Source organism: Falco biarmicus, chromosome 1 (genome assembly GCF_023638135.1).
Source record: "Falco biarmicus isolate bFalBia1 chromosome 1, bFalBia1.pri, whole genome shotgun sequence".
In the NCBI taxonomy this organism is placed as follows: Eukaryota; Metazoa; Chordata; class Aves; order Falconiformes; family Falconidae; genus Falco; species Falco biarmicus.
In genome coordinates this window covers 102,786,504-102,806,388 of record NC_079288.1, presented here as the reverse complement: position 1 = coordinate 102,806,388, position 19,885 = coordinate 102,786,504, and the positions used below count along the sequence as shown (strand labels likewise).

Below are 19,885 nucleotides of genomic sequence, written 5' to 3'. Positions count from 1 at the left end.
ACTTGCAGCCAAGGAAGGGTATATGTTGCTAGCCTGACGTTGCTTTTCATGAACATTCCATTGGCCTTGTCTTGGTTTGTTTGTTGTTATTTTTATTATTTTTCTTTTTTTACAAACTTCTTTTATCTCAACTTGTTTTCCTTTCTCCAGCATTTGTTCTCGCTGTTGACATTTGCTATAATGCCTGCTGTGTGACACCCTGACGGTTTACCTCCCTCCCTCTCGCTAATGAGAGACCGTCTGCCACTTGGGACCTTCTATAAAGCGGCTCAAAATACGGACACACGTGTGCATCTCATCGGCTGATCTCCCTACGCAACCTTCCCAGTTCGCTGTGCAAGGGATACCAAGCAACCAGTCCTTTCTTATATGGAGGTTCTTACATGGTTTGCAGGTCTTGGTCTGTCAGGCTTCTGCTTTAGAGTAGGGGGCACACCTGGAGGCGTGGGCCTCGTCTGTGAAGCAGTGAGCCAGGTTTTTTTCCAGTGTAATGGTGTTTTGCGGAGGTTTAGAGCTCATGCAGGAGGTGGGGGGCGACTCCGTGGAGTCTGGAGGAGGCAGCAGCTTGAACTCTGCTTGCTGTTGCAAGGGGAAAGCGATGAAGGGCAAGAGCTGTAGAATGTCACCGGGCTTTTGGGAACAAGTTGAATCGGGAGTTTCTTTATGAGCAGGAGCGTGCTGCTGGCAGCCTAGAGCCATGCCGAGCCTGAAGTTAACGGCGGTTAGTTTTTAAAGGCAGGAACGAAACTGGTTATTGTGCCTTTATCTCAATAGGGTCTTTCTGCTACTGCAGCACCATCGCAAGAACCCTTTTCTGCATTGTTTTGACTCAGAGAGAGAAAGAAAATGCCCTCAGATAATTGATTTATCCACCAAAAGCTTTGCTTTGCCACGCTACTAACAGATGGTGCCAATTTCATCGGGATGTTCATAAGGTGCCCAGGGATGCCAAGGGAGGGAGGTACTGAGGACGGGCTTTTATCAGGATTTAAAATACGGAATAAATGTGGTCACCCAAAGCACTGGTCTGAAGAGATGGATCTATTTGATCGCACTGGTTTTGCTGCAGCAGGGAAAACCAGCCTCCAAGCATGACACTAACTGGTTTTGTAACTGCTCTGTTAGTCCAAATCCTGCTGCTCTCCTGGTCAGGGAAAGCGCTGTCTCAGGCTGGCCTTGCAGCTTTTTAGACAAAGTGGCTGTCAGCCTTTAAGAGCCAAAAGGGTGGTTTGTCACTGAATGAAGCTTTTCAAAAGATGATGGAAAAATAGAAAAGCCAAGCTTTTCAAAGCACCTCTAAGGAGGCTGGTGCCTTACACTCCAGATGAGGTGGCCTGCTATGCTCCAAATGGATGTAGGCTATCGAATTCACACATCAGTGCTTATAGCATGGAGATGTGTGTTTGTCAGGAGAGCCGGCGCACAGCTCATGTCTCCATCACGTGGAGAGGAGGAGTGCCCTCCACACTGCCGCCAGCTCTGGTGAAGGCTGGTTCTGGTGATACCAGTGACAGACACCTCTCCATCTTCCTTCATCTCTGCATTTTCCCTCTTGGTCGCTGCTGTGCCCCTTCGCTGTGCTTCACTCAACCCAAGCAGGAGAGCTGTAATCGTTGCGTTCAAGACGGTGTCTGGTAACGAGCGCTGCCTTGAGTGATTTTTATACTCGGCGGTGGAAAGAAGGTCACGTTACAGATGCTGAAGAATTATTTGTCAGCCTTGAAAATGAGATCAACCTTGCTAGGGCTTCTCGTGTTAGTTGTTCTGCCAGGTTGGCGGTGCCCAACTTCAGTCTCTGACCCCTGGCACTTCACCCTGTGCGAAGTGAAACCACTCGGATGGGTCCCAGCCATCGATCCCCCTTTCCTAAATAACGGTCCTGTTTACTAGGCAATGGAAAAATCAGACCTAATTTATTTAGCCCTCCCTCCTTCTTCTCCCCCAGCGATAATTTGTGCTGTTGAGCCGACAGGAGCCTGTGGCATCTCTCCAACGTGGTATGGGAAGCGGGGCAGGTGGTCATGGAGAAATAACGACCTGCAGAACCCTCTCAGCACGCATATTCTGCTCTTGTGTGCCCATTGGTCTCCCGCAATGATTTTACGGAATAATAACGCGCTTTTCTTGCCAGGCCTGAAGTGGATGAGGTATTTGGCAACATTCAAAACAGAGGGTGCAGAATGAAAAGAGTTGGAAGCAGAAAGCGTTGGATACCAGAGGCGTTGGGTACTCCTTGAAATACTGCCTGGCAACAGAGATGGGCTCCATTTCAGCCGGAGACGCTGGCTGAAAAGCAGGCGGGACAGAGGGCTCGGCATGCACCGAGGCTGCAGGAATAAGAGATGAAAATCCTCGCACGCGTGTGCTTGGCGTGCCTCCTCTGCCCGTTGGTTCTCCTCTGACGGGCCCTCGCTGAAGAAGACTTCTAGAAGTGCTGAAATGGTTAGAGCTGATGTGGAGATTGATTGAACGGGACAAATAGACAGTGATGAAACCCTGCTTGTGAGAAGAGCTTAATAAGCATAAAATTGGCTATTGCAGCCGGAGGGCTGGTTTTAAAGTGCAGAGAGGGAAGGGAAATTTCTTCTTGTCACTGCATGGAAGCTACAATTCAGAAGAAGAGCCCCGAGCTGTTATAGCTGTGTCCTTAAAAGTGTCACTGTACTCTCAGCATTACCTGAAAAAGGGGGCACAGGTAAACAGTTGGTGGTAAACTGAATTCATAGATTGGCAGGAGGGCTTGTAGCTGACGCAAGGGAATGACAGGTCTTATTCAGGGACTGCATCATGTCAGAACAGCTTTAAAATTGCCTGTGAGGGAACGTTGATGTGTTACAGTGTTGGAAAAGCGAAAGGTATCCTTTTTTTGCTCACCAGAGGAACGGGTTTTCTCTTGTGCTAGCGTATGTTGGGCAGATGCTTTGTGCCCACGTTGTGCTGTTGATGCCAGTGGCAGTGCGGAGAGACTTGTGCAAGATCTCTGGTGTGATTAAGACATTTAAGATACTAGAATATGACCCCAGCAGCATTCTGGAGAGGTAAGCAGCACACAGCTCTGCAAGAGACTGCGAAAGCCGTTCTGCTTTAAAGAGGAAAACAGAGAGAAGCCAAAGAAAAAGAAAAACACTGAGAATTTGGGAGCAATTTTTGAACTTCATTGTGTATGACAGCCACTTGGCTGAATGGTTTAACTGGAGACATGACTGGTATTCAGGTCCAAGGAAGGTGTGATGCCAGACAGCATCCCAGTATCTGTGTGGCAGTGGGAAATGTTATGAAGCCAGAAGAAAGCCAGGCTTTCTCTAGATGCAGCTCTCTCTTTATTAAAGGCTTTTTGGCAACTGCTCAGTAATAGCTCCTTAAAAATGTGCTGCTGTAGCAGTTTCACACAACTTGAAGTAAGACGGCTGACCTCCAGGACTAGTCAGAAAATACTGTTGTTATCCGTATTTTCTAATGAATTGCTTGTTATGTGTTTTATATTGCGCCACAGCTTATAAGCAGTATGGTTTGTTATGGGGCATGAGCTATGGTACAGCAGCATGGGCTGATTGGTTAGTAAAGATAAGGGTCTGAGGCATCACTGCCTTTGATGTAATTAAAAATGGCACTTGGTGAATCCAGGAAAAGAAAAAAAAGTGACAGAAATCAGTGGAACCTTGCATTGATTTGAGCAGGCAGAGACTCGCGCTGTTAATATATGAAATATTCAGTCTGCCTCAACTCGCTAATCGTGTGTCTGTGGGAGGCTATCAATAATGCATTTCGTTTGGAATAGGCAGCTGCTGCTGCTCCTGGGGTGTTATATAGATATTATTGTTACTGTCTGCAGCAGAAAAAAAACAGGCAATTTTGGAAGACTCTTATTGACAGTCTCTCTCGAGCAGAACAATGTTGGGGAGGGTTGATAATTAGACTTTGAATGCGATGGTCTCTCTATCACACTGTGCGGTTGGAATTAGCAGTCTGTCTTCTTTTATAGGCAGTGCCTTTTATGTTAAGGCTGACTGACTTTTTCATTAGGTGCTGCTGCTTTTGTTTAAAAGGTTGCCAGAATGATGGTCCACCTTGCACACCTTATCCACCTGAGCTGTCTGCCATAAATGAGTCGATTCGAGATATTTTTGGAAGAAGGGTCCTTTTTCTGTCCCTGTATTTCCAGGGAAAGTTTCAGTAAAATATCTGTAGACAAAACTTTTGTACGTGACCTGAACAGCGCTGAAGACAAAGTGAGCTGAGAATGCTCAGCAAATTGTTACATAAAAGCTGCCATTCTTCTGGCACTTGAGAGAATATGTTATTAGTAAGCATTTGTCTAATACTGAAGATTTTTTGCAGATCAAAGACTTAATATATGCCACATGCTGCAGAGGAGCTTACAGTAGAACGTGTACAATCATGCAGTACAATAGTCCGGCAAAAAATGGATTATTCGAAAGGCGGTCAATGCTATTCATTATGTGCTGGAAAGGGTCACGATCAAGGGATGGGGGATATTTGCTTCGAGATGGATCAAGCAGCTTGAATAGCATTCTCCATTTTTGCACCCCATAGTTGTGAAAGGAATGGTCCCGGGTGGGAACTGGGTGGCGTGGTGAGTGTTCCCTGCAGCCTGCCAAGTTCTGCCTGTGGGACAGGTCTAATCTGCCTTACAACCAGCCAGCACCGAGTGCAGGGTCAAAAAGTAATCATTCTCTTCTAGAAGAAACAAAATAAGAAAAAAAAAAAAAAGACAAAAAAAAAGCCATTCTCACGCTTGCTTAGAGTGATTAGCTGGAGGGTTGGTGATGTAGAGGTGGGTTCTGTGAGAGCCTGGGAAAGGCTTGGCAGGCAGTCGCCGAGTGAGGTTTTCGGGTGCAAGCATTCCTGTGAAGCTGGCGTCATGCGTCAGTCTTCATGCGCTTGACTTCTTCAGTGGCGCTCAAGGATGCTTTTGCCGGAGAGAGCACTGGGGGAACCAGGAAATCAGTTTGCACCTGGGTGGTTCTGCAGAAACGGGTATTACCTGACTTGGCCCTTTCCCATTCCATAATGGGAATAACAGTTCTTAACCCGCAGAGGTGCAAGAATAGCACAGGGAACCTATGTGCCACTCTGTGACGGGAGCAGCGCTCCAGAAACGCTGAACAGTATCGCTAGTAAACTGAGAGAGCATCCCTTGCCTTACCCTGTGGCCTTGGCTCAGTGTGTCAGATGCTGTACACGAACTGTTAAAGATGTCCAAGACAATTTTGAGTGACTCCTGGTTTGGGGCGTGATTCCGTTTACGTCAGTCTTTCAAGGAAGCTGGTAAAACTGTGAGCCATAAAAGGCTTCCTTGCTTGCTTTTAGAGGTACTCTTAAGCCTCCGGTCATGTTTTCAATGTCAGATCTTAGCCTGGTCTCGATTCAGAAGCTTTCCTCTGCAATTTTTGCCTAACTGAGTAGCTGCACTAGCTCTTGCCTATATAAATTGAGCCAGGTAGATGCAAAGCAAGAATCTCACTGCGAAGTCAAGATAGTGTGAATTCTGGTCTTATCAGCGATGTGCAATCAGCACCGGTCCAGGTTACTGCTGCTTCTGATGACACCCCTGTTGTGAAAGGGGACCAAGGGCAGATAGTAAGCGTCCACAGTCTGCCCTGCAGCTGGAAGTTGTTCCAAAGGAGTATGAAAATTAAAGTGAGTTGCAGTATTTTTTTTTCCCCTAGTCTGCTGTCCTGAGGAGCAGTTTTGCTCTGCCTGTAGCCTGCAGAGCTCTGTACTTGTGTTCCATCACTTGTGGTCTGCAAGGCGTGAAGCCTAGGGTAGGGAAGGGGTTGTTGCTGTCAGGGGGGTTACAATAGTAAAACTATTTTTGCTGGTCTCATTGGCAGTGCTGATGGAAGCAGGGGGGTTTGTCATCTGTTATCCTTAGTAGAAACTTGCCCCTAGATAGTGCATTGAATTGCATCTAAAAACACTCAGACTCTGGGGCTTGTCTATGCAAGAACAGCCAGGAGAATGAATAGCAATTGATCAAAGGCATAAACCATAAGGGAAATGATTAAACTGCCTAAGGTCTTGACATCAACACACAATTAAAATTGTTTTGGGTAATGGATTCGTTTTGGAAGCGAAGTCAGCTAAACTAGGGAGAAAACTACTTTAAATCTGATAAAAGTGTCTGCACAGGTGTTTCACTTAACTGGCTCACTCTGACTTCAGACGGATCTGAACTGAGTTTGGTTGAGTGAGGGCAACCCCAGAAATTAATGGGAGTATAATCATGTCCTATTTTAATAAGTGTATTTGGAAAGCACGTTTGACAAATAGCCTTCCTCGATAATGTTACCACAGGCTTTGAGGAAGGATTTACAGGTCTTTTGGGTTTTTTTGTAGCTGCTGATGTACTTCAGAGAAAGGGAGAACTTTATGAGAGATGGTCTCTTTGGCCTCGAATGGAGGAAGTGGTCAACTGAGGTGCAGGTCCCAAGGGTATTTAGAAGCATCTCTAGTAACATCAAACAGAAAAAGCAGGAGGAAAACCATGCTGGTTGATTGAAGAGACTGTTTTTACTTGTACATCAACACAAAAGAGCCCGCCACCCCGGAGCATTGTACACCTGGAAAGCCACACTATAACCATCTTCCAGCCACAACAAGCGAGACGCTTGTACCTTGGCACCGAAGCGGGAGGTGACTTCAGGATACTGGCCAGTACCGTGGAGCCTGGTGGTGTTTCCATGCGTGGCAGGGAGCACCGTGGGTGCTGTGCCGGCTCCATCGCTCCGGGCAGCGAAGGAGGGCTCCCCAGTGGAGCCAGTGGCTGCGGGAGTGGGGCTGACGTCGGGCTGGGAGGTTCGGCTCTGGCTGATGCGAGGTTGTCGTGCTAGAACGTGTCTCTGTTTCTGAGCTCCCTGAGATTTCTCTCTGTTGATGGAGATTGGTTTTGCCTTTGGGAACCCGAGGGTATAAATTGTACTTGTAATTGGCCTGAACTGAACTAGGAGAAACTGCTGATGTGTTCGTCCTCTTCTGCAAGTGATGTATTTTATAAGCTGCCTCATGGACCGCTTGTGGCTGAACATGAGAACAGGAAAGGGAAAAAGGGGGAGGTAAGACGTGTCATTTACGGATGGCAATATCTCTGTTTAAGGGTTGTATTGGAGCATTTCACCATTTACATTTAATACCTTAATTCCTCTCCCCTTCAGGGGAAAAATACACCCCTAGCCATCTAAATCTGTGGATTAGCATTTTCTCTGCTACATATGTCTGCTGATTGTCAGATTGTTTCTTGAACGAGATAGTGAGGAAAACAATATTAAAACAACAGCGGTGGTGGCAGCTGATCCTGTTGTTACTGGTGCTGGTTCCAGCAGCTCCTAAACTGGACGAATTAGGTAGAAGCGAAGGTGAGGGTCAAGGCTGGGGCAGGCTGGCTGGGCTGGTGCTCAAAGGTTGGGCAGGGGGAGGCCTGCAGAGTTCACCCCCCAGGTTAATTACTCTCCAGTCCTTAAGCCTGATACTCAGCTGTCCGCCCCGCGCTGAGCACACAGTGTTCGCACCGGAGATTAAGATGAAAATATGTTCTCCTTGCTAAAGAGAGCACATAAACAACCCATAAACGGCCCATTAACCTACAAAATTGCAATAAAGAACGTGGGGTAAAGCAAGCAATGGGAGACTTGTGACCCAGCAAATGCCTTAACTGGATTTTGAACCTTTTCATCTGTGCTAAATGCGACTAATAGGAAATTTGCAAAAACAAAGGAAAGAAGAAAAGAAAGAAGTGGGGGGGACTGGGACGTATGATGCACATCCAGGTTTGGTGGGAGTGTTTCTGTAGTTACTCTCACGATGCGGTTCAGCGAGCAAAAATGTTGTGGGTAATTGTGGAATTACCATGTTACAGGATTGACTGTCAGGGTAGCACTTCCATGCAATAAAACCACGTCAAAATGACTGAAAGAGATAATTTTCCCATCGGCCGCAACCGATGCCTTCAGCAGCTCTAGGAGCTCTGCAGCACTTCTTGCACCAACCGCTTGCTGTGCTCCACGTTGCTTTTTGAAGCCATAGGATGTAGATCTATTTTACTGCTTTTCCAGCTGTGATATTTAAATTCTGTTTGGAATAGAAAAATATATTGAGAGTCCTTAGTGCAGATGGAGGGGAAGGCGGTGGAAGGTGCGTGTTAGGGGTGCTCTGCCAGCAGGTCTTGCTCTTCATCTGAAGGACAACAGCAGAGTTCAGACAGCATCAGCCATGAGCTGCAGTTGTCCAGCTGAAATTCCCCAGGCCCTTTCCAGTGCTGTGGAACCGCTGAACAGCAGGAGAGCGGCAGCCACTCGATAGTGGTGGTTTTCATCTGGGTTCGAACTGATCGAGGGAAGAGGAGAAAGTAGCTCATGGGACTCTGCAGGCTCACACAACAAGCTGTTTTCTGTTCTTTTGGCCAGGCATCATCTTTTAATTCTCTGTGTTTAAAGGCCTTCGTTCACTGAATCTTTAGCCTCAATTAGAATAGGTATTTTTTTCCCTACGTACACCTAGCGGGAAATCTCTGCCCTGGAGCATGTGCGAGAAGTTGAACCTTCCCTCCTGCTGCTTGTGCATGTTGGTTTCAGCATGAGCTTCTGGCACCAGCAGTTGACTGGGGCTGAGTCTAAAGATGGGCTTGAGTGTTGTGCCTAATTGCCTTTTTAGAATAGGAGAGGTGTAATTATGTATACTAATGTTGGATTTAAACCTGTTTTAGATGCAGATTTTGAGTCCAAATTGCTTTTCTAATTGCAAGGACAATTTTCCTGCATAAGGTTGTATGTTTGCAGATGTATTTTGGAACTGTTCTGCAAAGTGCATCCGTTGGATCCAAGTCAAATAATCAAATGCTCATTGTGCTCTCAGAGATTCTGAGAAACGTATCTGAGCAAAAAAGATAAATTCTGGAGGAACTAGTGGTTATAGAAAAGCACTAATTACCGAGAGGGTTAATGTGTATTTTTCTATAACTAAATGCCTGCAAATTCAGCCCAGCAATATTTTTCTCTCCTGTTAGGAGCATATAAAATAAAAACCTTTAGTTTTTGTGGGAAGTGATGGGTTTTCTCAAAGGAAGGACATGTGGGAAAGCCCTCGTGTAGCCAGTCTGGGAATGTTACTGCACGATGGGCGACGTGCGGCTTTTGGGAGGTAGCAGCAGAGATGCAGAACAGTCGGTCTGTGCGGGAAGGCTGCTGCAGCACAGGCATGGGGAGAGTCGTGGTTGCAGTAACCAGGACTGCGGCACAGTCCCCTTGAAATGCTGAGCCTGGGAAGGGAGGGGTCATAGGCACTCACCTGTAGTCACCAGGTGGGAAGGGGATGCATGCGGGGTTAGTGAGTTGTGTTGGGGATTGGTAAGGGCTGTGCTATGCAGATTTATGGAGAAGAGTGGTAGGGACCACTTCTCAGGGAGGTGGAAATGATGGGGGAGAGTAGATGGGGATTTTTGGAAGCAGGTGTAGACCAGCACTGGTTTGGGGTGCCTCCGTTGGGTTACAGACATGACGGTGATGTTGGAAAAGAGGCTGATACACCTAGCTGGCAGCCGGAGAGGCCGGCTGTTACGCTCCGTACTAAGGGTTGGTCAGGGCTTTTATGGTCTTTCTTACTGGGATTGTGTTTCTGTGATGGAAAGGCAGTGCTGCTGAGGACTTTGTGATGGGAGAAAGGAGGAGCATGTAAATGTCCCTGCTCCCGCTGAAGGGAGAAATCACTTCCCAGCCCATTTAGCAGGACGTGCAGAACCCTGAAGACCCTTTCAGAGGTTGCCTTCTCAGGTGCTGGGCTGGGGTGTTAAAGAAGGGATGTGTGGCTCCTCTATAAACATGTAAAGCCAAAAGACTGGCAGGTGCTGGGGTGCCCAGTGACCTGTACTGTCGATACCACCCTGGTGTGAGAGCCGCGGGGGTTTCCAGGAGCGCGGCTCCGTGCATTATCCCTCCGACGTGAGCTGCGGAGCCAGCGCAGGGCAGTGTGCTGGGATGCCCAGGGAATTTTCAGGGAATTTGTGACTGCAAATAAACTTCCAATAGAAAAGAAACCTGGGTTACGTTATGAAAGCATCATCGCCCTAACTGATGAAGAAATGAATTCGCATCAACCTTTGCTGAATAATTTCAGAAAAAAGCTATGAAAGTTTCTTAAAAAAAAGGGGGGGGGGGGGAGGGAAGGGCATACTTCTTACTGGTTCTTTTTTTCACATTATGAATTGAGACTTTGTTTACCCTGGAAAAATCAATGGTGATTGGACACCTGGTGTAATTAATTATTTTGCAACAGACAGACAGCTGATCTTTTGAAAAGAGAGGAGTTTTTAGCAGAACCGTTCAAAGTTCATAGTCTGCTGTTTAACTCTAATGCTAATAAACATTCAGCAGAAAGGATGTCTGTCTTAAAATTTCGCATGACCACACCTTCATTTTAAGGTAATATGATCAGAAAAAAATGGTAGCACCCAAGAAGTCCTCCAGCAAGGTGACTTTTGTGGCATGAGCTCCAGTTGCCTTTGGGAGATGCCCTTAGGTCTTGGGATGTGGACAGCGGTGTTCTTGGGTTTTAATTCGGAAGCATGTGCATTTCTGAGGCAGGAAGGGGTTTCTGCTAATTTTTCTTGAGCTAATAATGCAAATGAACTTTGCTTGCACTGTCAAAGGAGCGTGTGTTGAACCCAGTTTCTTTTACCTAAATGGGCAGTCTTTTCCTAGTGGGAACAGTTGGTTTTTTTTTTCTAGTGCATTGGTGCCTGACTAAACACATTGGGTCGCATTATTCATGTATAGATGGGAAAACCTTTCTGTTAAATATTCCTGTGTTTTCCAGTGGTAGGTCTGGGGAGGTTACAGCCTGCCCTGCAGGCCAATGGGAGCCCGAACCTCGTGCCAGGGAGAACGCTAGCTATGGGATGCTGTCCCAGCCAGCCCCATAACAGTTTGGCTGGAACTGGTTTTATGTCATATAAAAAAGGGGGTGAAGGATCTCAGTGGATCAGAGTACGAAAGGTCCTTGGGCACGCACCATAGAGTGTATTGGTTTTGAGCTCGATAGCGCTTTTTTTTTTTTTTTTACAAGGGCTGCAAATTGCTGTAACACAGTTAAAGACTGTAGGAAGAGGCAAGTTTTCCTGAACTTTACTCCCAGCTTGAACTTTTAAGAAGAAAGGCAAGGAAGGGGAGAGAGGGAGATAGACGTACCCTTGCTCACGCCCCTCTGTCTGCGGCCACTAGGATGTCAAATGGAAAAGGCAGCCCGGAGAAGCAGCTGAATGGCTTTGGGGAGAAGGGGAAGGAGAGGAGCCGCACGTCTCTGGTCATCTCTCAGGCTGTTAACCGCAGTATTTTCACCTCTGCAGTCTCCCCCGCTGCTGAACGCATCCGCTTCATCCTTGGAGAGGAAGATGACAGCCCAGCACCCCCGCAGCTCTTCACGGAGCTGGACGAACTTCTGGCCATTGATGGACAAGAGATGGAATGGAAGGAGACCGCAAGGTGGGTTGGATTTCCTTTACCCCAAAAGGGAAAGGCAGCTGCACAGGACCCCCATGGGAAACCACTTTTTAACATTCAACCGGGATAATATCTGTGCTACAGGTACAGTTGCCTGTATGGTTGAAATTACCTTTCTCTGATAAATGAGAGAATTTGAGGGTTTGTTGAAATCTTCCCTTAAACCAAAACCTAGAAAAAACATAGAGTGCCAGATTTATTTGAATAATTTGCCTACAGAGAGCCAACAGACCAGTGGGCTTGTTAGTGCTTTGCAAAGAATGACAATGTCTTGGCCAGAGTTGTTAGAAATCGGTGCCTGAATAGAGCATGTGTGTCAAAACTACTTCTGTTGCCCAAAGGTAGGTTTGAGCCTGAACCCACCGCACACCACAAGTTGGGAAATCTTGGCTGTCCCCCTCTCCCAGCCAGTTACTGATGAAATTCCTTTTTTACAGGCAAAAAACCCCCGAAGTTTTTTTCTTTGACAAAGTTATCCAAGGTGTGTGTTGGCTGCTGGTTGGGGTTGCCTGCTCTGAGTTTCTTGGTTGGGTTCTCTGCCTGTTTCTTTGATGCTGCTGTTGGTTTGGTCAAAAAACGATGCCAAAAAACTGGTGTCTTTTTTTGATCTGGTTGACACAAGTTACGTACAGTTCATATCTGAACACCACCAAAAAAGAACATTGGATTGGATTTGTGATCTAAAGGCTGCTCTTTAGCCTCTAGCCTTATAAAGTTTTGATTTTTTAATACAGTAAAAATATTTTTCTTGGTTTTGCTTTAAAAGGTAAACCCCTAATTGCAGTCTGGTTGCTGGGAAGGGCTGAAGCATCCCACTAGAAAGAGATGCTTACCCAGCCAAAGGGCAGTCCGGGGCTCTACTTTCCCTATTCCCAATCCCCCTCATTAACTTGAGGCTTTTCATTTTCCTTTATTGTGGCTGGGCTAAGCTCTTTCTCCACCTTCCCCTCTACAAGGGCACCTACTGTGTTCGTAGTTAGCCCATGTTGTTCGGTTACCTTAATCTTCTTTAGCTGCAATTTAATGAACCGCTCCACCACCTACCCCTTTTACCCCCTTACCTTTATTTTTATTTCTCGGTCGCTTGGAGAACCTATTTAAAGACTTTACACCTTTTACTCTTTAACTTCTTACTTGGTCATCCTTTTCTCCCTTTATTGCTTTTCATCCCTCTGACCGTTATTTCAGTGCTTGCATTTAGTCATCTGCACTGCCCGCCTCTGCTTTTTACAGCTAATTATGCTTTCCTCTGTCCATGCACAGGTCTTTGGGAGGGTGTTTTAATGACAGTTAGTTGAAGCTTTTTCATGATTCAGACCTTAGAGTGGCATTTCTTATTGAGCATACTTATCTCTTGGGTCCCTCCTTTCTAGTATGAATATTGGGAAGCGCCATTTTCCTTAAATCTGCAAATTTCAGCCGTTAGAAGAAAGGTGCCCCTTGCCCGGTGTGGCAAATCACAAAGCACGGCCATTTCTTGAGGGACATGGGTCAGGAGCCCTCAACTATTCACATTCAGAGCACCTTCTAGTGGGATGTGCCTGCACTCCTCCTGCTGTCAGCTAGCTGTAGAGAAGAGAAGTTTTCTTCTCCTCTGCCAAATGATTTCTGGTTTTATGTGTTTTCAAATGTCTTTGGAAGATGTGCTAGACGGAGCTGTATATATGATGCTCCATGTAAATTTTAGATATATTTAGATATATACATTACATGCTTTAAGCATCCTGTTGAGACACTGTGTAATTCCTGAACTCGGCCCCGCCTCCTGACTCGCGTGCTATTTTGTTGGTAGTGATCTTGCATAGTGTATGATTGCTCAGGATTTTTCAGTTTTGTTCTGAAACGACTTTATCTTGCATAACAAATCTGTCAGTCAGCTACTGAGCAGCTCCTGCTATGGGACATCCCAGCTGGAGCTGGCTCGCTCCATGCTTTGGCAGGCAGAGGGGCTGCCGGCCATGCAGCTTGCCACAGCCCTTTGGTCTAAGACTTGAAAGAGCATGGAAGCTGTCAGGAAAGAAAGTTTAGCAAATGATACTGTCCTTTCCAGAGCTGTTCTGGTCAATAGAAAAATAAATTGGTACACATCATGGAAAACTTCCAGCAAGAACCTCATGGCTACTGATGCAAAGATGTCTCCAGAGGGGACCTTTAGTTGCCTGTCCTGGTTCTTGATTCGTGTAAGTTCAGCTGCATTGCAACCCCAGTATAAAGGGGGCTATTGTAGTCACCTGGCACGCGGTGACATTTCTGAAGGTAGGTAAGCACCAGGGCTTGAGGGCATTGTACCCCTTTGCAGGGTGCTATTGCCTGTGTAGCCCATCGCGGTGTTGGGCCACAGTTCACCAAAAAGGGCCATTTTGGAAAAACATCCTTAATGTACTCCGGGGTTTTACAGCAAAGCCCTGTAAATGTGTTAGAAAGAGAGCAGTAAAAGGGAAGGTTTATTGCTGTTAAAAGGTAGCCTGAAGGTTTGAGTCACCAGGTGGGTGCTTCTTGTTCGTTGTGTTGGTGCTCATAATCCATTTGGTGCAGAAGGGAGAAGTTCTTCCACTGACATGTGGATGTTGGCATTTTGGTGGCAGTTACAGGTTACAGGGAAAATTAGGAAAAAGACCTGAAGCAGCTGGAGGCCAGCACTCTTACTTTGAGGTTCAGGATTTGGGGACTAAGATGTGTCCACCGTAGTGTGGTGGTGGTCATTCCACAAGGCAGGGAGATGGTAGAAAGATCATGAGACTACAGAGAAAAGGAATGAAAGAACTGTGGGATGGTGGGTAGGTGTTTTTTTAATCTTCTATCATTGTTTCTTTTTTTATTATATAAGGCTCTGTCAGGCAGCACATTTATATCCTTCACCCTTTCATGCATTATAATATTAGCACACCTTTTACACGATCCTTTTCGAAGCTCTGAAAAGAATAATATATAGAAAAAAGATGGCTCCTGCATCTGGCTGAGCAGAGATCCTAGCTGCCCTTGCAGTGCGCGCACACTGCCTGCGCCGCCGGTGCCCAGCCGCGCTGGAAGCACAGGGTGTTATTCTGGAGGCACCCAAGTGCGCTGGTGGCAGGTCCTCCTTGCCAGTCCCAACCCTTTGGAGCCAGTGGTGCTGGTAGGTACCTGAAAGCAGAGGTTCCCAGTGCCAGGAGAGCCGTCAACGTAATTCCCAGTGCCCAAGAGGCGTAACAGAACAGGGGTGTTTTATGTCATACCTTGCTGCTGCTCTGATGTGGTCGCGGCAATGTTTACTAGCTGTTGCAAGTGAAGTCCAGCTGGCAGACAGGAATATGTAGATGTCAAGAATGGAACGGGATGGGAATGAGGAAGGTAATTTGATTGTTTGTTTTCTGGAATAACAGTGGAGATAATCTCCTGCCCTGAAACAGTACGTTGCTGCAGGCAGCATCGCTTTCAGTGCGCGGGAAGCTCTGTGGAGAGCTGGACAGTTCTATATTCAGGCAACAAGAAGCACTAACCCCCCTGGCTCTTTTTTGCCCTCTCTCCTCCACCCTGAAAGTCCAGCACTTTTTTCCCTGCCTAGCAGTGAGCGAGCCGTTCCGCAGAAGCAGATATTAAAAAACCCAAACTATGAAGAGCAAGGCATTGGTTTCCCCTATGGACAGCCATGTGGGCCGCTTTGCTTAACTAACCGCTCGCATTGGTTTGCGGAGGGGATGGTGTACACCAGAGCTTGGGGGGGCTTGGGGACCAAGGGTCTTCAGGGGCTTGGGAGGCACCTTGCTCTCCATGAATTCCCCTGGAAGTGCGTGGGCTTGCCCACTCCCTAGGAGAAGAGTTGTAGGGACCACACTGAACAGAGCAGGTGGTAGCTCAAATGGGTTTGCAAGTTAATATTTGTTTTATTTGGCTTCGATCGTGGATTATAGTGTGAAAAGTAAACAGAAAGCAAATATCAGTAGTCGTGAATAATAGGCTTTCACAGAAAAGGCAAATGCTTCGTAACTTGCAGCCTTTATGCTACTGCGGGGTGAACCGCATCTCCGTCCCATGTAACACACAGCTCTGAAACTCAGAAATTTGCAGCTGCCCAAGTCCCTCGGGTGTCCTAGGAAATAGCTAGAATTTGTGAACTTAATAGAACCTTATTAATTTGAGATCTAAATCATTTTTTTAGCTGGAGTTAAAAAGCGGCTTTAAAAAAAAAAGAGTCTCAAAAAGAGATTATTGCAATTGAAAAGCGTAATTGATTAATCCTCAAGTAATACATTTTTCAGGATTAAATATAATTTCGCTTACTGTTAGTAATATTCTTTTGAACCAATTTATGAGCTTCCTTACCTGGACGTGTGTGGGTTTTGTCTTAATAATCCCCTTATATTAGTCACTGGAATTTTCATTTTCCTCATATATTAAAACAGTATCTCAAGACAGGATTTAAAAAGCACTTCTGCTTTGCAGTGAGGGATGCATAGGGCGCCTGCCTCCTCCCGGTGCAGCCAAGGCAGGGCTGGGTGAACCCCCCGGTGAGCCCCGCAGCAGGAGCCCCGGGCTGCCCCCCCGAGCAGAGCCCTGGCTGGGGGCAGCGCAACAAGGGCAGGGTCACGGCCGGGGGGGGTGGGTTGGGGGGCAGGGAAAGGTGAAACCTCCCGCTCGCCTGCTGTTAGGAAGTGGGTTTAGGGGTGTAAAGAGTCTTTTGCACAGAACGGGATTTGACCTTTGCTCTAATCTTCCACTACAGGTGAGCTTTCTGGCTTTTTCAGACCTGCTTTGTTAAATCATTAAACAGCAGCCAGAGAGCAGAGGGAAAGAGAGAGCCCCTTAACCTGTGGCTTGTCCTTTGGTGGCTCACTTGTTCTGCCAAGAGCATCGCCCGATTTTTGCCTGGGGCATGCTCCTCTCTGCCCCCCATTGCCTCACGCCTGCCTGTGGGTATGGGACAGTATTGTTTGATGCTACTGAGTTTTGGCAGTGGCCAATTTTCAGATTTTATTGTCCAGATTTGAATACTCAAAACCAAGGTGTTTTGTTTTTTTTTTCCAGAAAAAGAAGTTTTTTCCAACTTTATTTGCGGAAATGCTGATTATTTTTTTTAAAACACCCCCTCCCCAGCTACTTTTTGTGGAGCTGTGGTGCTCACCCCTTCTCCCTTGAGATGATTCAAGTGTGAGTCAAGTTCCCTTCACTTTCTCCTCGTTGGTTTGGCGAAGCGGTGGCCAGCTTGTTGTGGTGGGTTTGACACGATGTTGGGTTAAGGACTGGGTGTGCCAACTGGGGAGGGAACCCCCGGGTCTCAGCTCAGCTGCTGAAGCCGCCTATGTACTCTTGGCCTGGAGCAAACATCAGCTAAAGGGTGTTAATTTAAGTCTTGATGAAAGCTGTTAAAGATAAAATGTTTTACCTGAAAATGTGCAATGGTTTACAAGCAGGCAGAGCGTTATGGCTGCTCAGCTGACACACACCAATTCTTTAAGCCTTTGCAACTTGGTCATGGGTTTGTGGCCTCAGAGATGTGTGGGAAAATGCGTGTACTGGAAATTGTTGGTATGCCACGATGGTTCAGCTGCCCCGCTTCTTTCAGAGATGTGTGTCTGCAAGGAGCCGACAGCTTTAACATGATCTCCTTGCTCTGCCCTCTTGTAGGTGGATCAAGTTTGAGGAGAAGGTAGAACAAGGTGGGGAGCGATGGAGCAAACCTCACGTGGCCACCTTGTCCCTGCACAGCTTGTTCGAGCTAAGGACATGTATAGAGAAAGGCTCAATAATGCTGGATATGGAGGCCTCTTCTCTCCCACAGGTGGTGGGTAAGTGAAGCTTCCTTGGCTCTTTCCATCAACTCTTCCCTATCAATGTTTATTAACCCTGATGGTGGTTTCATGGATGGTTTTAATGAGAAAGCACTGCTTTTTCAAGAAAAGAGGAAAATAAAGAAAGAAATCCTCCAAGGAATAACAGGGGAAAATAGAAAGTGTGTGGAGAAGGACAACAGATAAGAGAAAAGAGTTCTTCTCAATTCAGGAAGAAGAGTAAAAAAGTCAGCTTCAGTGATAATTGGCCATAGAATCATTTAGGTTAGAGAAGACCTTTAAGATCATCAGGTCCAACCATTAATGCAGCTCTGCCAAGCCCACCGTGGTTCAGTAACCATGTCCCTAAGCACCGCATGTACATGTTTTTAAACATCCCCAGGGACAGTGACTCCACCACCTCCCTGGGCAGCCTGTTCCCATGCTTGACCACCCTTCCGTTGAATAAGTTTTTCCTAATATCCAATGTAAACCTTCCCTGGCGTGGCTTGAGGCTGTTTCCTCTTGTCCTGTCACCTGTTATGTGGGAGCAGAGACCGACCCCCCTGCCTACACCCCCCTCTTAGGTAGTTGTAGAGAGTGATAAGGTCCCTGAGCCCCCTCCTCTCCAGGCTGAACCCCTCCAGCTCCCTCAGCCGCTCCTCACAGGACTGGTGCTCTAGGTCCTTCCTGAGCTTTTTGGTGATTGTATCGAATCATTTGGATCCCAAAGGAGATGTCCTCAGTTATATCCCGAGATATCACTGTGTGTGCAAGGAATAGTACACACTGACTTTGTGTTGGCTCTCAGAAACGTAAGCTGTAGAAGGCCACCTCCCTCAGGACCCAGCAGGTACCACGTTGGGCAGAAGGGCTGCAGGTTTTTGGCCATGCAGTCAGACCACAGACTACTTCTGGATGGGGTCCCAGGGTGGCTGCTGAAGGTGAGTGAGGCTCTCTGTAGGATGGGGTGCTCCCCTGCAGCAAGGAAGGGCGAAGAGCAGGCGCAGCATTAGCTGGTACTTCACTCTTCTGAGCAGGATGGCAGGATCTTTGCAGCCAAAGTAGCCGTGGCTTGGGGTGATGCTTGGTGACGTTGCCAAGAGCTATACCGTGTTCCCGATGATGTGTGAGAAGATCGGCAAAAATAAATCTTAAAAGTGAGCCGTCCAGTGGAGGTACAGTTAAGCAAAACCACTGAGTTTGGAAGCCACGATGTGAAGCGGCATAGAAGAGCAAAATGGAATAAACCCCCCACAAAACCCAGTGCTTTGAATTATAATCTTAGGAGGAAGCAGGCTCAAAACTGTCCTGCCATGAAACTGTTAAATATCAGGTGTTGCACTAGTTTGTAATACTTGGAATTACGAAAGCTGCCTCTGATGTTCTCTGCAGAGTTTCGAACTTTGTTTTGCAGGTGCATTTTTTTTGGCATTTATTTTCCTTTATTTTTGTGTCTGTGTATCCAAATGCACAACTTTGCAAAGTTTAAAAACAAAACTAAACCCAACAAACAAAAACCTCTGAAGTTTTATGCCGAAGCTGAACATGCTTCAGAAGATAGCAGCTGATGTCAGTGGTCCAAAACTTTAACCCTCGAACATTAAATTTCTTTTTGAAGTAATTTTGAGATGTCACCTTCAATGTTCTTCTTCAACACCCAAATTACATCTGACTCCTGGAAGTTTAAATTACAAATCGGTGGCTGCCGTTGCTGCAGCACTGGCCTGAGTGGGGTGGTTTTGCTGGTCTAGGTCCTTAATCAGATAGATGGGGGTGCCCAAAAAGCCTGCAGACTTGGTTTCCAGAGTTATTTAGTGATGGTCACTTGGTGGATGTCTGTTAATGACACACGGGAAGGAAGAGCTCAGAAGGCTCTCTGTTGATTTGTGTTGTATCAGAAACATGGAAGGGAAGAAACACTTGCAGAGAAGGATGAACTTGATGAAGACAGACTGAAGGAAGTATTCCAAAAATCACTAAAAAAATAGGAGGAGCAAAAGCTTGCAGGAAAACGGCGCTGTAGAAAAATAAACCTTTTGCCAAATGTTTAGTGTAACTGCACCTACGTGCATATAATGGTCCTTTTCTGAGTTGGGTGGAAGAACTAGGCTTTTTTCCCCTGTGATGTGAAGAGGCATTAATTCTTGGGCAGCATATAGAGGACGACTTTCTGACTCACCGAGTTAGCAAATGTGATGCATGTTCTGCCTCCCCTTTCCCATAACTTTTATTATTAGCACAAATAAAAGTTACCACTAGACAAATATGAGCTGCCACTTCCCCCCGGGGGACAGCATGTTAACTGAAGTAATCAAGGGAACAACTTAATGGGAGATTTAATGCACAATAGAGATTCTTAATAAATCTGGCTACTCCCCCGTCCCTTCTCCGCTGAGACAGGGGAGCAGGAAGGAGAGGATTGATGGAAAGTGAGCAGCCTTTGCAGTGGGATGGGAGCCTTTTTTCCTGCTGATTCAGATAAAGGCAAAGCCACATAATACGTCCTGTGACAATTGGAGCAAGTTCTGCCTTTTGTAGTTGCCGTCATTTTACTTCAGTCTGGAGAGTGAGTGATTTAATTAGTTGCTCATCTCCAGGACTTTTTCATATCATTAGATTAGGTTT

General features: G+C 46.5%; 1 protein-coding gene across 10 annotated transcripts in view; it reads left to right on the top strand.

The window, feature by feature from the left end:
* The window catches only part of SLC4A4 (solute carrier family 4 member 4), a 237,630-nt gene that overhangs the window by 130,329 nt on the left and 87,416 nt on the right, over positions 1–19,885 (top strand). For all 10 annotated transcript variants that reach the window (XM_056354481.1, XM_056354489.1, XM_056354473.1 and 7 more), the window contains 2 exons: positions 11,357–11,492; positions 17,115–17,275. In XM_056354481.1, coding sequence (XP_056210456.1) covers positions 11,357–11,492; positions 17,115–17,275 — 297 coding nt within the window. The remainder of the gene's footprint in view (positions 1–11,356; positions 11,493–17,114; positions 17,276–19,885) is intronic.